Source organism: Epinephelus lanceolatus, chromosome 15 (genome assembly GCF_041903045.1).
Source record: "Epinephelus lanceolatus isolate andai-2023 chromosome 15, ASM4190304v1, whole genome shotgun sequence".
Lineage (NCBI taxonomy): Eukaryota > Metazoa > Chordata > Actinopteri > Perciformes > Serranidae > Epinephelus > Epinephelus lanceolatus.
In genome coordinates this window covers 42,841,493-42,855,764 of record NC_135748.1, presented here as the reverse complement: position 1 = coordinate 42,855,764, position 14,272 = coordinate 42,841,493, and the positions used below count along the sequence as shown (strand labels likewise).

At 43.7% G+C, this 14,272-nt stretch overlaps 1 protein-coding gene across 1 annotated transcript in view; it reads right to left on the bottom strand.

The window, feature by feature from the left end:
- Positions 1–14,272, bottom strand: part of gfra4a (GDNF family receptor alpha 4a) — a 273,372-nt gene that overhangs the window by 58,847 nt on the left and 200,253 nt on the right. Inside the window, exons 5-6 of the mRNA XM_033642931.2 lie at positions 7,570–7,679; positions 5,750–5,884 (exon numbers count right to left, since the gene is read on the bottom strand). Coding sequence (XP_033498822.1) covers positions 5,750–5,884; positions 7,570–7,679 — 245 coding nt within the window. The remainder of the gene's footprint in view (positions 1–5,749; positions 5,885–7,569; positions 7,680–14,272) is intronic.

Here is a 14,272-nt window from a genome sequence, read left to right as displayed (position 1 = left end):
ATATATATATTTTAAATTACTGAGTCCCCACCTTATAATTACAAGCTGTAGTCACTTTGTTTTTGTTTGTTGTGAAGTAGTTCTGGTATCATTTATTTTAAAATTATGATGCTCATAAAGAATTTACTTTGGGAAATTACACTGTAAAAAGTATCAAGATCCATTGTTCTCATTATTGACTGTGGTGCGTTATTGTTGCTCTGGGACGAAACACTAGACTGAGCCTGGGTACAAGAGCCGACCTGTGCAGCTGTATAATATTAAGAGAGTGATCTTAAGATTCAAAAAGAAAAATAAAATGTTTTTATTTTGCTATTTTTTACTAACTCTATTCCTAATATTATTTTGAAATATGACATAAGGCCACAACAACAAAACTACATATCAACGTCTACTAAATAACAGAGAGGCCTTTTTTTCTTATTCAGCAGGTTGACGATGGAGCCCATTGGTGAATGACATCACTCTGACTGTCAGTTCAGCTCAGCGCATGAGAAGAGAAACAGAAGTGAGGAAAGTAAACGAAAGTCCAGAAGGAGTGAGACCAAATTTGTTACATGAGGTAAAATTATGTTTTGACCTCCTTCAGCTGTCTGTGCTATTGTTTGAAGAGGAAGAAGAAGAAGATATATTTTATTTGTACCCGAGTATCTTTTTCTAAAAAAACATCACTATAATATATTGTGATAAACCTGGTGATTTACACCCTGACTGTCAGTATGGGTAATCACAGGTAAGTAAATTCTGGGATCTTGTAACCCCAAAAAATCAGATGGACTGTTCCAACATCAGGTGAGCTGCAGCTGACAGGTCCTCTGGTTTTTTGCCTAAGGTTTTTGTTTTTTCCCAACATTGTTGGTGGCAGCCGTGCGGCCAACAAAGTAGACTAGCTGTCGATGGCTGGTCTGAGTCTGGCTGCAACCACATGTGGGGAATGCATCCACTTGTTGCCCCTTTTGCTGACTGCCAGGAAATCAGCTGTCTTATAGCCAGTGATCAGTCTTTCCACAAAATCTTGTGCAAATCTTAAGATCTGAAGTTGTCAAAAACTGGCGCTTGGTCAGTGATTTCTGGTGTCAGACACAGACAAAAAAAGTAGTCCTTTCACATTGGAATGATACGTGTCCCGTCGCCATTATTGTTTAACAGAAACCAGCAGCATCATGGGACAACAATGGAAGTTAAGGAAGCTGAAGTCCAAGTATGGCGGGTGGGAGGGGTGGCGGATGGGTCCAACAACCACAGACTTTCAGTCAGGAGGTCTGTGCTCACTTCCTGTAAGATTGTAAAGCCAAACCCTGTTCTTTTTTCCTAAACCCAACCATGTGTGTGTGTTGGCTAAACGTAACCACATGTGTGTTGTTGAAGAAAAAAAAAAAACATCAGTTGGTGGTGTTGTACTGACATAGTGCTTTTATTTTGAAAGAGAATGTATGCAAACTGTACATTTCCTGTGAAAACAGAAGTGTATTTTGAAAACAGACAATGCATGTAACAGGCTGAAGTTGACACGGCGTCCCAGAACGTCAACAGCCAACACACCCAGGGTACCTTGGACGTCATATGTGGACGTGGAAAGTCCATGACCAAACGTGGACATGTGACGCGGTCATGTGATGTGATGGCTTTTGCCACGTCCCTAATTTTAGACTCTGAGTGCAAAAACTGTGGCTATCAAACAGTGGGGACATTCTTGTGGACTGACCGACCGTCAGTCGATGGACCAAATGATAGAGTGACTTAAGGAGCTGTTGCAAGCTAAAAGAACTGTCAGCCTCTGGTGTCCAGCAGACTTTGGCCCACTGGTTAGACTGGTACAGATTGTTTCTTGCGTCTGCTGTGGAGCTGTGGCACGAAATGCGTCGGTGTCCGGTGTTTGGCAGGGTGAGAGGCTTCATGTCTGATAAGAAGTTGGTTCTTTGTTGTCTTTGTAATAATTGAATTGAGACTTAGCCTCGTAGGAACTTAACAAACAGTGACAACACTGACAGCAGCTGCAGTTCGCTTTGTTCTGTCACTGGTGTCATTGGTCTGTCACTGGCGTTGTTATTCATGCCGACAGCTTTGTAAGAACTTGTCTTCTTCTGTTGTTGGAAAAAAAATAATAACCCAGAATAAACTCGGGTGTCTGCTGTGACACCAGCAGCTACAGCTTGTATTAGTTTGTCACTGGCGTCATTCTTCTGTCACTGGTGCTATCACTCATTCAGGGGGATGATCCGCTATCATCGCAGCTGTTTGCTTGTTGTTGTTGTTGTTGTTGTTGGATGAATACAAGCTACAACAAAAGGCTGCAGAGGATTGGTGGATAATCCTTGTGTCACATCAGCTGCCGTTTATCACCCGTGTCTTTATTTTATCGTTTGTTCTGCCACTTAAAAAGATGTTTCTATTATTGGACAGTTTTTTTTCCTGCAGTGAAAATTCAGCATCGTCTGAACCCACAGATATTATATGTGGAACCTCATTACTGAGCGCCAGCAGCTCTTAATGTCAGCGCTCTGTGACTGCTGCCATCACTCACAGGCTTGTTTGTCTCCCAGTCTTATTTGTGCAAAGAAATAAATTAATGCAGACTGAAGTAAACACACGGAGAGGACGAGTCTTTGCTGATGTGTCACTGGTGTCACCACTCCCTGCAGATACTGACAGATACAGCAGAGTGGAAGTCTACTGATGACTCATCAATTCAACGTATCCTCATACAAAGGTTCAGATGATATCCTGTGCATTAGCAAATGATGTTACAAACTTAACGTGAAGTTACTGTGGTTAGGAGCAGGAATTAAAAATGGTGACAATGTGCCGTGAATGACTCTCAACATTTGGCTCCAATAATCTCCTGGAGAAAATCGTGGGGTAAAGTCCTGTGTTTTGTGACCATCCATCACCCAACCTGCCGCCTTATGAGACTGCTCCCTGCTTAATTCTTTGCTCCCGTCAGAGCCTCGTTCACATGATCACAGCCTTCCAAATGACGTGGGTTATACACAAATTACTGGCTCATCAGTGCAGTATGTAGGAGTTTTGGTGCATTACTTCTCGTAGGAAACGTATGAACAGTGCGTGACAACAGTCTGATCTGCAGGCCCATATGGAGTCTGCACACGCAGATTTTCCTCAGATTTTAGGAATAAAGATGCTGCTTGTAAAATTCAGGATGTTGTCACTGTCTCCTCCACCTCCTTGTGCTTGTGTGTGACAGTCGTGTGTTGTATTTAGTCAGGATTAAAATCAAAGTGGTGTCGTGAGAAAAAAAGTCAAAACTCAGATCTGCTGTTCAAAGATGTTTGTTCTCTCTGCTCCATATTGAAGCTTCAGTTTGTTGATCGACTTATCCATCCATCCATCCATCCATCCATTCTCTAACCACTTGAGGGTCGCAGGGTGCTGGAGCGTGTCCCAGCTGTCACTGGGTGAGAGGTCGCCAGACTATCACAGGGCTGACACACAGAGACAGACAACCATTCACACTCACATTCACACCTACGGACATTTTAGAGTCACCAATTAACCTGCATGTCTTTGGACTGTGGGAGGAAGCTGGAGCACCTGGAGGAAACCCACGCTGACACAGGGAGAACATGCAGACTCTGCACAGAGGGGCTCCCACACCTTCCACACCTGGGATCGAACCAGCTGCGAGGCGACAGTGCTAACCACCACACCACTGTGCCGCCCTCAACTTTACCAAGAATGTTTAAATGTTTTCTTGAAGTTTTCAGGATTAAATCAAATTTCTGATTCAAAGTTTCTTCTGAAATCTACTCAGTAGTTCTTTAAACCTGCCTGAGATCATTTTAGCTTGTAATGTATTGTGTGAAATTATTAAATTTTTTATCATAAATGAATATTGTTTATCATATGCAAAAAACAAACAAAAAAACATACCACAGATTTTCATTTTGGATCAGCGCTGAAATCAATTTAAAAAAAATCCTCAGTTTCTGTTTGGGCCTGCTGATCACTTAGGGCTGTACACATGCTACTTGGAAAACGTGAGGTCAGGCGCTGGGCTCTACTGTTGTGTCTTTTCTGTTCCAGCTCTCAAGAGCGCGGCGGCAGGTTGTGTCTGAGGTTGCTGAGCAACCTCAACAAGCACTGAGATCCTGAGTGCAGAGCTGATCTACTTCCTGTGTGTCTGTGGGACAGATGTGACGCTCTGACAGCTCTGCTTTAACATGATCAACTTCTCCTCCATATTTATCACACACTGATATTTACTGAAGAAGGAAAGATGTCTGTCAACTGTGATTGGTCGGTCCTCGTCACATGACGTGCGGTGGATGCCTGCTGCATGTCTACATTGAAAACGATTAATTTGAGGGTGCAAAAAACGTGGCATGTGTACGGCCCCTCTGACAGTGTAGTGACAGGCAGGAAGACATTATTCTTATTCTTTCTAAATGATGAACAGGACAAAATCTGGGATTTATATTAAGGTTATGAGTCTACATATTGTTTGATCTTTAAAATAAAATAATACACAATATATTGTATTTGATGTATTTGCTTCCTTACCTAGAGTCAGATGAGCAGACCGATATCACTCACATGACTGTGTGTTAAGTACAGAGCTGGAGCTGAAAGAATAAACCTACCAGCACCTCTGATGCTCAAAGTTTATCTCCATATGCAACCACAGACATGAGAGTGGGATCAATCTTCCCACATAACTGTCTGCTACCTAGCATCACCGCCTTGCAGTTGTATTCCTCCACAAACCAGTCAAGTCGCAGTTTCCCTCCATGTCCGTCCAGACTCACATGAAGCCGTGACAGTTCTTCAAACACAGATGCTGCTGTAAAGACTCTAAAACATGGATGCTTCACACACAGAAGATCTATACAATCAGCACAGTTTCAAGATTAGAGTCACCAATTCAGTATCTGACCAAATGTCTCCCCTTCTGTTCCTGAGATATGACGTTAAAACTTGATGATGTCACAGTCAAGCTGACCTTTGACCTTTCGACCTTCATTATTTTATCCTGTTAGACATTTGAGTCAAGTTTGGTCAGAATTAGAGAATGAATTCTTCAGTTGTGTGAGGTCACACTGACCTTTGACCACCAAAATCTGATCAGTTAATTGTGAAGTCCAAGTGGACGCTTGTGTCAAATTTGAAGACATTCTCTCCAGGTGTTGTTGAGACATCACGTTCATAACAATGAGACAAATGTATGTACATACAGATGGACAGACAATCTGAAAACATTATGCCACCACAGCCTCGTCTATCACCAGCACAGAGGCAGAATAAGCTGCAGTTAAACACACTGACAGAGAGTGAAAGTGACAAGTGATGATAAGATAAGTTAATCCTAAGTGATGACTGAGAGGGATTACTTGTGATTAAGTCTATACATTCGTGTTTTAGGGAAAATCCTGCGAGCTCATCTTTAATGTGTTCATTGTCTAGAACAGTTAATGTAAGGACAGTAGGTCTGACAAAACAATAAATAAATACAAATCTGACTTCAAAAGCTTTAAAGTGATATAAACTGCTCCACAGGTCGGTCCCACAAACTACAGGACAATGTGTTCTTGTTCATGTGAACCAGAAAACAGACGCACAGACGGAGTTCTGACAGCAGCACGTGTAAAACCTCAAACAAACACAATGACCTGGTCTCCGTCTGACTCATCTCAGCGTTACGACACACATCAAAAAGACTTTTGAAGATTGAAATCGATTATCTTGTTCACACTCGTCTCCGTGTGACTGTCAGAGGTCAGCTGGTACTCACTCAGGCAGACGTTGTCGTGGAAGAACGTGAGGAAGTCGTTGCATTGTTCCCTGTGGTTGCCGCTGGCTGCGCAGGAGCACCACGGCCCCACGTTGGACGTGGAGTTGTCCAGGTAGTTTGGAGTTATTGTGCTTCCTGTAGAGACGAAGGGGGGGGGGTGACATCATCATCATCATCATCATGTTCACAACACAATGATCGAATCTGAGCATGAAAAGAATTTTTTTAATTTTTAATTTTTTTTTTATTCTGTCCTGTCTTGATTTTATCAACAGCCATCTACAGTTTCAACCTGTCACAGACCAGACAGACATCACTTCCTGTTTCTGTTTCAAAATAAAAGCTCCCCGACAACATTCCTGTGGACAGAATCCCTTCATTTGTTAACAGGAGGCTTTTTATTTTTATTTATAAATATTATAAATAAAATAATATTTGTAGGATGTTGTTGATGATGCAGCAGCTGCACGGCTCTATGAATATGTCTCAGCTGTCAGTCGTGGAAATACAGAAGTTACAGCAGCAACTCATCTCGTCGTGACACTTTGGTCTGAACTGGACCTGGAACGAGGTCGTTTGGACGGATTTTACTTTTAAACTGAGGGGAAAAACATCGGTTTACAAAAATATCTGGGTACATACAGACAGAGACTGAGTGGCAGATGAGTTCTGGAGGCAGCCTGGTGATTAAATGTCAACTGGTTTAATCCCAGTTGCTGACAGGGCCCGATGTAACTGAGTGTTGTCTGGATACATAACTGAACGGAAGCTGTGCTAAAAATATCTGTGATATCTGGTAAACAGGCAATTATTTCAGCCTGTATTGATCATAAATATGCACACACAGAGACACAGAGCTGTTTGTGTGTGCAGCGTCCTCTTGATCTCTGAGCCGTTTAAAGCTCCGACACATCAGATCCAAACAGCAACTAAAGCAGCATTTGTTTGTCTCCTACATGAATATCCAGCGGCCGGCAGCTCAGTGGACTCTGACGAGTGCAGCGACCTGCAGCAGAGTCCAGCCACCATCACACAGGTCTCTCAGATGTCTTCTTTTTATTCTCCTCTGCCTTTGGAGCCTTTCAGCAGGAAGTGATTGGAAGTCATTCTCCAGGAAGGGTAATATCACCTTGTAGCTTGTATTTTTTTTTTTTTTTTTTAAAGAGGTGGGAAATAGAATTGCTGCACTTTGAGGCAGTGTGGTGAAAAAAGTTTTGATTTACCTCCATTGATTTTCTGGGTCCCAGACTTCCAAACAACAACACCTCAGAGTCTCACTTCTACTTCAGTTGTCTAGAATGGCCAATCACTGCAGCACACCTCTCTGTCTCTGTCTGTCTTTATCTGTCTCTCTCAGTCCCTGCGACTACACAAACTAAACAAGCTTTCTTCCTGCAGCAGCAGCAGCAGCAGTTCAGAGCTGCATTGTTGTCCTGTAATGACATGTTTAGACTGAGTGCTTTTTAACAACCTTTTGTGCATTACATGATCTTTTGTTAAGTTTTTATCTAAAGTACAATAAGCCGTGCTCTACGCCTCTGCCTGCTCCCACTCATCGTCATGTCAGGGATAATTCTCTCAAAACAGCGGTCAATAGTTGTAATTGCACTACTTATAATGCCAACGACTTGGCCGGGCATGCTGCAGCCACATTAATCAGCGCTCCATCGATTGTTGGAGCACGCCTCTCATCACAATTCATTCTTTTGAGTCCTGCTCAGTGCTCCTGTCTGCTCCCCGCCTTCCTCCCTCTAAAACCTGTTTGTTCCTGATCCATCACAGAAAGAAGCCGAGCCGGCACACAGAGATTTAGTTCTTACCTATCAGGCCGGTGTACGCAAGTAGACATGCTCCGTAGTTCTCCTGCTTGCAGCCGCTGGCGCTCTGCTCCGAGGGTTGGCAATCATACTGGAACTGTGCCCAGCGAGACCTGTGGGAGCAATAACACGCCATCCATCATTTACTCCTGCTTGGCGGCTGCACACAGCGTGTCACCGAGGGACGGCCGCCACCGGTGCCTTCTGTCAGCGACAGGATGTGGATCTGAACCCCACAACGCTCATCTACCTGTCTGTGCTCAGGGGGTCGTAGAGGGGGACACTGGGACTGATTACACAGGGCCCCTGTGGGAGGGAGGGAGCGGGGCCCAAAGAGCCTGGAATAAAAAGTCTTTATTTCAAAGTAATTAAATTAATTAGTGCCACAACTAAATTAAAACTGGCTGAATAAATCAGCTGAAAGACTGAACTTTGTTTAAAAACAATGAACGCTCTCTGAGGCCTCTCTCAGCCCTTTAGGGACTCTTGGTTATTTATTGTGGGGTAAAAAAGGAGGCAGGTCAAATTATTTTTTTTGGCACTGGGGAGGAACTTATCTTTTTTATTTTGGCTGTATTTTTTATTTATTTTACAGCAGATTTTGCAAAAAAACATGCCTTCCAATTTTTGATGATAAATTTTGGCATTTATTTTATTGCCGATCTCATCGCTAACATGCTTTCACGATGGGCCCCAGTGCAAGATATCGTGCATGTATTATCTTAACACAGAGCCTTGACATTGAGCGACATCAACATACATATTACCCAGAAATCATCACTGCATATCTGACAAAAATGTCAAAGAAAGTAAGAACTGAATCATTTAATTAAATACTTTTTAAAGTATATTTAAAGATTTTGGAGCTTATGTAGAAAAAGCACATAATTTTGTTTTAGATAGCGGCTGACTATTTAAAAAAGTATAAAGTATAATAAAGTAAACCATGATGCAGATGGGTTTGACTTCTTAAAGTGGAAATGAAGCAGTCATTCAAGTTAATGTGGGTTAACGGAACCAACCAACCTCTTTACGTAGGCAGTGACTTCACTTCAAAATGGCGACGCACTAGCTAGATAGTTAGGTAGAAATTACGAAAATAAATTGGTCATGTCTGTGGTTTTAACATCTTTTTAAAATCAAATTTTAGGCAAGGTGTTTTTTTTTAATTTATTTCTGCACAACCAGTGCCAAAACATGCATGTTTCATTTCCACTTTAAGGACATATATAGCAAATATGTTTTAAATTAGGAACATTCATTTTTATCATTCCTCTTTGAACACAGGTTAATATTCGAGGTGGCCCTCTCTCTCTACGGGCCCCTCCACCCCACGGGGCCTGGTGCAACTGCACTGTCTATTTACACCCCTACTCCAGACCTTTGAATGAGTTTGGAAGACATGTTCTGTTTAAAAAAAACACACCAAAATGACATCATTTATCACGGCCAGAGACAGAGGTTAACATTGGATTTTTATACTTTTACAACTTGAACACATCGTGTGTAACAAATGCTCCCGTCAGAGAAGCTTAAAAAAGTGATATTCCATCAAAATCACTGTAGATGGTCGCGTTTCATATTAACTGTAATGCAGCCTTTCAAAGAAAACACGCCTTCCAAATTCTGTTGATTTGCCTTCAATTTTTTGGTGATAGATTTTGCATTTTACCACCGACTGAGAAAACATGTTTTCCTGACCCTCACACTGGTTTTTAAGCCATGTGCTCTTTAAAAATTGCCCAAATTACAGTACAGCACAGCCAGGAACTGGCTTCATATTTATGTTACTGCAGATCTTTAAAGAAAACGTGTCTTCCAGACCCTTGCATGTGTTCACACTGTTTGAACAGTCTCTTTAAAGGAAATGGCCACTTCAGAATGAAAACACAGACAGTACTTACTGACCCTCATGCCCACAAGAAGTCCAGTATAGTTTTTTAATCCACAAAACTCATTTGGGGTATCAGTGGATAACAGCTAGCAGGAATAACAGCTACACTTGAAGTGCATGGAACCCACATTTTGAAAATGTAATAAAACTCTGCTAATGCGGTTCAAAAACATCAGAACAGCTCGTCCGTCGTAATCAAAGTGCCCTGAAGCCGCGGATTGCAACACTGACTTGAAAAGACGTAATTTACTCCACTTTTATAGCATCATTTCTCACCGTGGTCAACACATGGCAACTCGCGCGAGACTAGCTGCTGGCTAGTGGTGGTGCTAGTTCTCGAGTCTTGCGCAAGTTGCCATGTAAACACAGCAGGACAGTCGACGTTTTTGAAATGCATTAGCGGAGTTTTATTACATTTTCAAAATGTGGGTTCCATGCACTTCAAGTGTAGCTGTTATTCCTGCTAGCTGTTATCCTCCAATACCCCGAACTTGTTTTGTGGATTAAAAAACTACACTGGACTTCTTGTCGACATGAGGGTCAGTAAGTACTGTCTGTGTTTTCATTCTGAAGTGGCCATTTCCTTTAAAGGTACAAAACAGTTGAGTCCTCCTGCACTAGGGTTTGTCTCTAAACGCAGATAGAGCAGAGTGAGCTGCTGCTGGAGCACCAACGTACACCATCATGTCTTTACCCAACAAAGAGAAATCAGGGTTCAAAAACAGAAAAGAAAGAAAGCAAACTGACTTTGTAAAATAACATCAAAGGTGTGTGTGAGAGAGACATGGATCAGGAGAGGAGGGGCGGGGGGCCCTCAGAGACTGCTGACAGCCCAGAGTTTGCTGCTACGCCCCTGTCTATCCTCCTCCATCTCCCTCCATCCTTCAGGATGCTCCGCTCTGCAGCTCCTCAGCCTCCTCTCCAGTCACCCCTGGTGACATTCATCCCTCTTTTTCTTTCCTCCCCACTTTTCCCAGAGATCCCTGGCCGGCTGCCAGGCCGTAAAGAGTCAATGAGGGGCAAAGATAGGCCTTGGCTCTGCTCTCTAAATACCATGGGCGCTGTCTGGCTGGCAGGCCTGGCCGCAAGGAGATTAGACAAATATGGATCTTCCATATAAATACTTCCTCCCACAGCCGCTCTGCCTTCCCTCCTTCACCTTTCCTGCCAGCCGCCCAGACATCTAGCCTTATCATCATCATCGCACAAGGCTATCGCGGCCATCATATCGCATCAGCGGCCCCCGTCGACTGGCATTTGCAACGGGATCCCCTCAGGGCGCCACAGCTCCCCGCTCTCCCCTCGTTTGTCATGTCGTTGTAATGATGTGCGTAAAACTCATAGGCCGCGCGCTAAGTGAAGGCATCCTCTGCAGGCGGCCGCTTAATGCCAGCTGACTGGTGCGGGATTGGAGGGCTGCGCCGAGGCCTTGAGAGGCTCCATCCATCGGGGCGGCGGTGGAGGAGAATAATGCCTGATCGATAGCCGTGACAGATGAAGCCCTTTGTCTTCCTGACATTTGAAGAGGAACTAGATTAAACGCTGGCCACCATTGGCTGTCAGAGAGCAGGCTGACTGGATGGGTATGAGGACTCCATGTTTGCAGTCTGCTGATTGAGAGAGAGACTCCCTCTGAATTTTAACCACTTCATCAGACATTGTTAGTTTCTGATTGGATGTTGACAATCAATTTAAATCTGAATGTAATCTTGGTTTCATCAGGGACTGAACGCAGAATAAATTCACTCATTCAGACAACTTATCTCCCGCAGAGGGTCACTCCTCTCATGCTGATGATGGTGATGATGGTGATGATCACGACCCTACACTGACAAATATTTTCTGAGCTCTCTGGCAGAGAGTCGTGTGTGAATCCCGACTGATAACGGCCGCTCCAATAATGGCTCTGTCCCACGACTGCTTCCTGCCTGGCTGCCATTAAATTCTGCCTTCACAGAATGAATGCAGAATTTAATTGAACTAATCAAACACAGTTAATGAGTGTAACAATTGAATTAATTAAACACAGCTGACTAATTAAATCTAAATGAACATATCATAGCAGCCACACTGATCCTCCAAGACACACAATGCCATTTACTGTCCTGAGGGGAAGTCGTTGTGCGAGGACGCCGCGTCAACAGAGCGCCTCACACTGAACACAACAAGGTGACGACACCGACACGTCTCACAGGTCATCGTTTCTCTCTACAACATGATTTCATTAGAAACCCAGGTCAAAGTTGAGGAGCTGATTGTTGGAAGGTACCTGGCACCTGGAGACTCACAGCAGCATCCCTCTCTGAAGAAGAGGAGTTGAACCTTCATCAGGACTCATCTACTGATCCGTGCACAGAAACTAACTCAGGCTCTGATCACACAGAAAGTGTTTTGCAGGGTGTGAACACACCGCACGACTTTTTTCTGTTTTTAAGTGATACCACTGGTAAAAAAAAAACAAAAAAAAAAAAACACTTGCTGTGTGTTTTATTGTTGCCAGGCAACTGTCAGTAAGCACTTTGTTGGGCACAGAGAGATCTGTGTGTGTGTAGCCTACATGAGACCAGAGTCCTGCACCAGGACAGGTACCCAACAGTGTAACAAGTACATATATATGTGTATTCATAATAAATATATGTAGCTATATATAAATTCACTTTGTTACTGTACCTGAGTCTTTTTGAGAGTCTCTTTACTTTAGTTTTTATTTTTCTCTCAACTTTAATATTAACTCCAATAAATTTCCCCTGAGCTTCTTTGTTACCTGCTGTAAAATAAGGAAGGAAGGGAGACAGGAAGGAGAGAGAAAGGAGAGAGGGAGAAAGGAGGGAAGGAAGGAAGGGAGAAAGGAAGGAAGGAAGGAAGAGAGGAAGGAGGTAGAAAGGAAGGTGAAAGGTAAGGAAGGGAGAAAGGGAAAAAAGAAGGAAGGGAGAAAGGATGGAGGGAAGAAAGGGAGAGAGGAAGGAAGGGAGAAATGAAGGAAAGGAGAAGGGAAGGTGACAGGTAAGAAAGGGAGACAGGAAGGAAGGGAGAAAGGAGGCAAGAAAGGGAGAGAAGAAGAAAGAGAGGGAGGAAGAGAGGGTGGGAGGAAGGTGCATTATGTGACTTGCTCACTAGCTAAGTTGTCATCATCTAGAAGAGACCAAGGCTTCTGGTGTCAGGTAGAGTCCACGTTGCTGTTGTCACCAGGACGGCGTTACCAGCTGATCACTGAATGAGCGGCGCCGCTAGCTAACGTTAGCTCCCACCTGACCCGGGTGGCTGAGGAACCAGTGGAGACTGAAGGTCGGGTAGCGGACATGTTTCTACCTCTAAACTGACCGTCTGTCAGCAGAACAACTGACAATAAAAAAATGAAAGTTGAAACTTCCGTCACCTCTGAACGGACGACGCTTTGATACATGTCACTGAGTCAACGGAGCGCCGGACCAAAAGGAGAGGCCTGTTGTGTTTCATGTCATTCTGTGTTTTTGTCCTAAATGAACCAGTCAGTCTGTTCACGTCTGTTAACGTCTGTTCACGTGTGTTAACGTCTGTTCACGTGTGTTCACGTCTGTTCATGTGTGTTCATGTCTGTTAACGTATATTAGGCTGACCAAACGTCCTCTTTTGCCCAGACATGTCCACTTTTCACGTCCCGTCCGGGGCGTCCGGGGGGGGGGTTTATAAACTGATGATAATGTCCGGTTTTCCGTGTGTGTGTGTGTGTGTGTGTGTGTGTTAGAGTGCGGCACGGGCAGCATATTTCTGTCCGAACCCGAACCGAGCCCGACATTATTTAATGACCAAAGCACTGACTTTGTGTCACACAGTTGTTACGGTTACAGGCTATTTAAGAGGCCGGGCGTGCTCAGTGGAGAGGGAGACCTCTGTGTTTGAGACGGGAGCGGGAGGCGGGAGGTCTGACGCTTCTAGCGAGAGGAGAGGGAGAAATAAAACAAAATAAGATAAAATAGGAAAAACCTGTTTCCCTCTTTTATTTTATTTTCAGCGTTTAATCAAGGCGGAGGTGGGCGGCTGGAGGTCCGAGACTTCCAGCGAGGGGAGAGGTAGAAACAAACAGCCAATGTGTGTCTGTGTGTGTTATGTTCAGGTGTTGTCACGTAAATACCAGTGCCCAAGCAATAAACAGGACAGACAATAGGATTTTATTTATTTTTACACTACATTTTTACTGAAAGCTGACCGAATCCGACTCGAGCCCGAATACAATTTATATAGGCTAGCTATAACGGGTCGGGCCAGGTTTGGTCAAAAATGTAGCTCTTCATTTTTGACCAAAACTGTTCATGTCTGTTCACGTGTGTTCACGTCTGTTCATGTGTGTTCACGTGTGTTCATGTCTGTTAACGTCTGTTCACGTGTGTTCACGTGTGTTCACATCTGTTAACGTCTGTTCACGTCTGTTAACGTCTGTTAATGTCTGTTCACGTGTGTTAACGTCTGTTAACGTCTGTTCACGTCTGTTAACGTCTGTTAACGTCTGTTCACGTGTGTTCACGTCTGTTAACGTCTGTTCACGTGTGTTCACGTCTGTTAACGTCTGTTCACGTGTGCTCACGTCTGTTAACGTCTGTTCACGTCTGTTAACGTCTGTTCACGTATGTTAACATCTGTTCACGTCTGTTGACGTCTGTTCACGTCTGTTGACGTATGTTAACATCTGTTCACGTCTGTTAACGTCTGTTCACGTCTGTTAATGCCTGTTCACGTGTGTTAACGTCTGTTAACGTCTGTTCACGTCTGTGAACGTCTGTTCATGTCTGTTCACGTATGTTCACGTATGTTAACATCTGTTCACGTATGTTAACA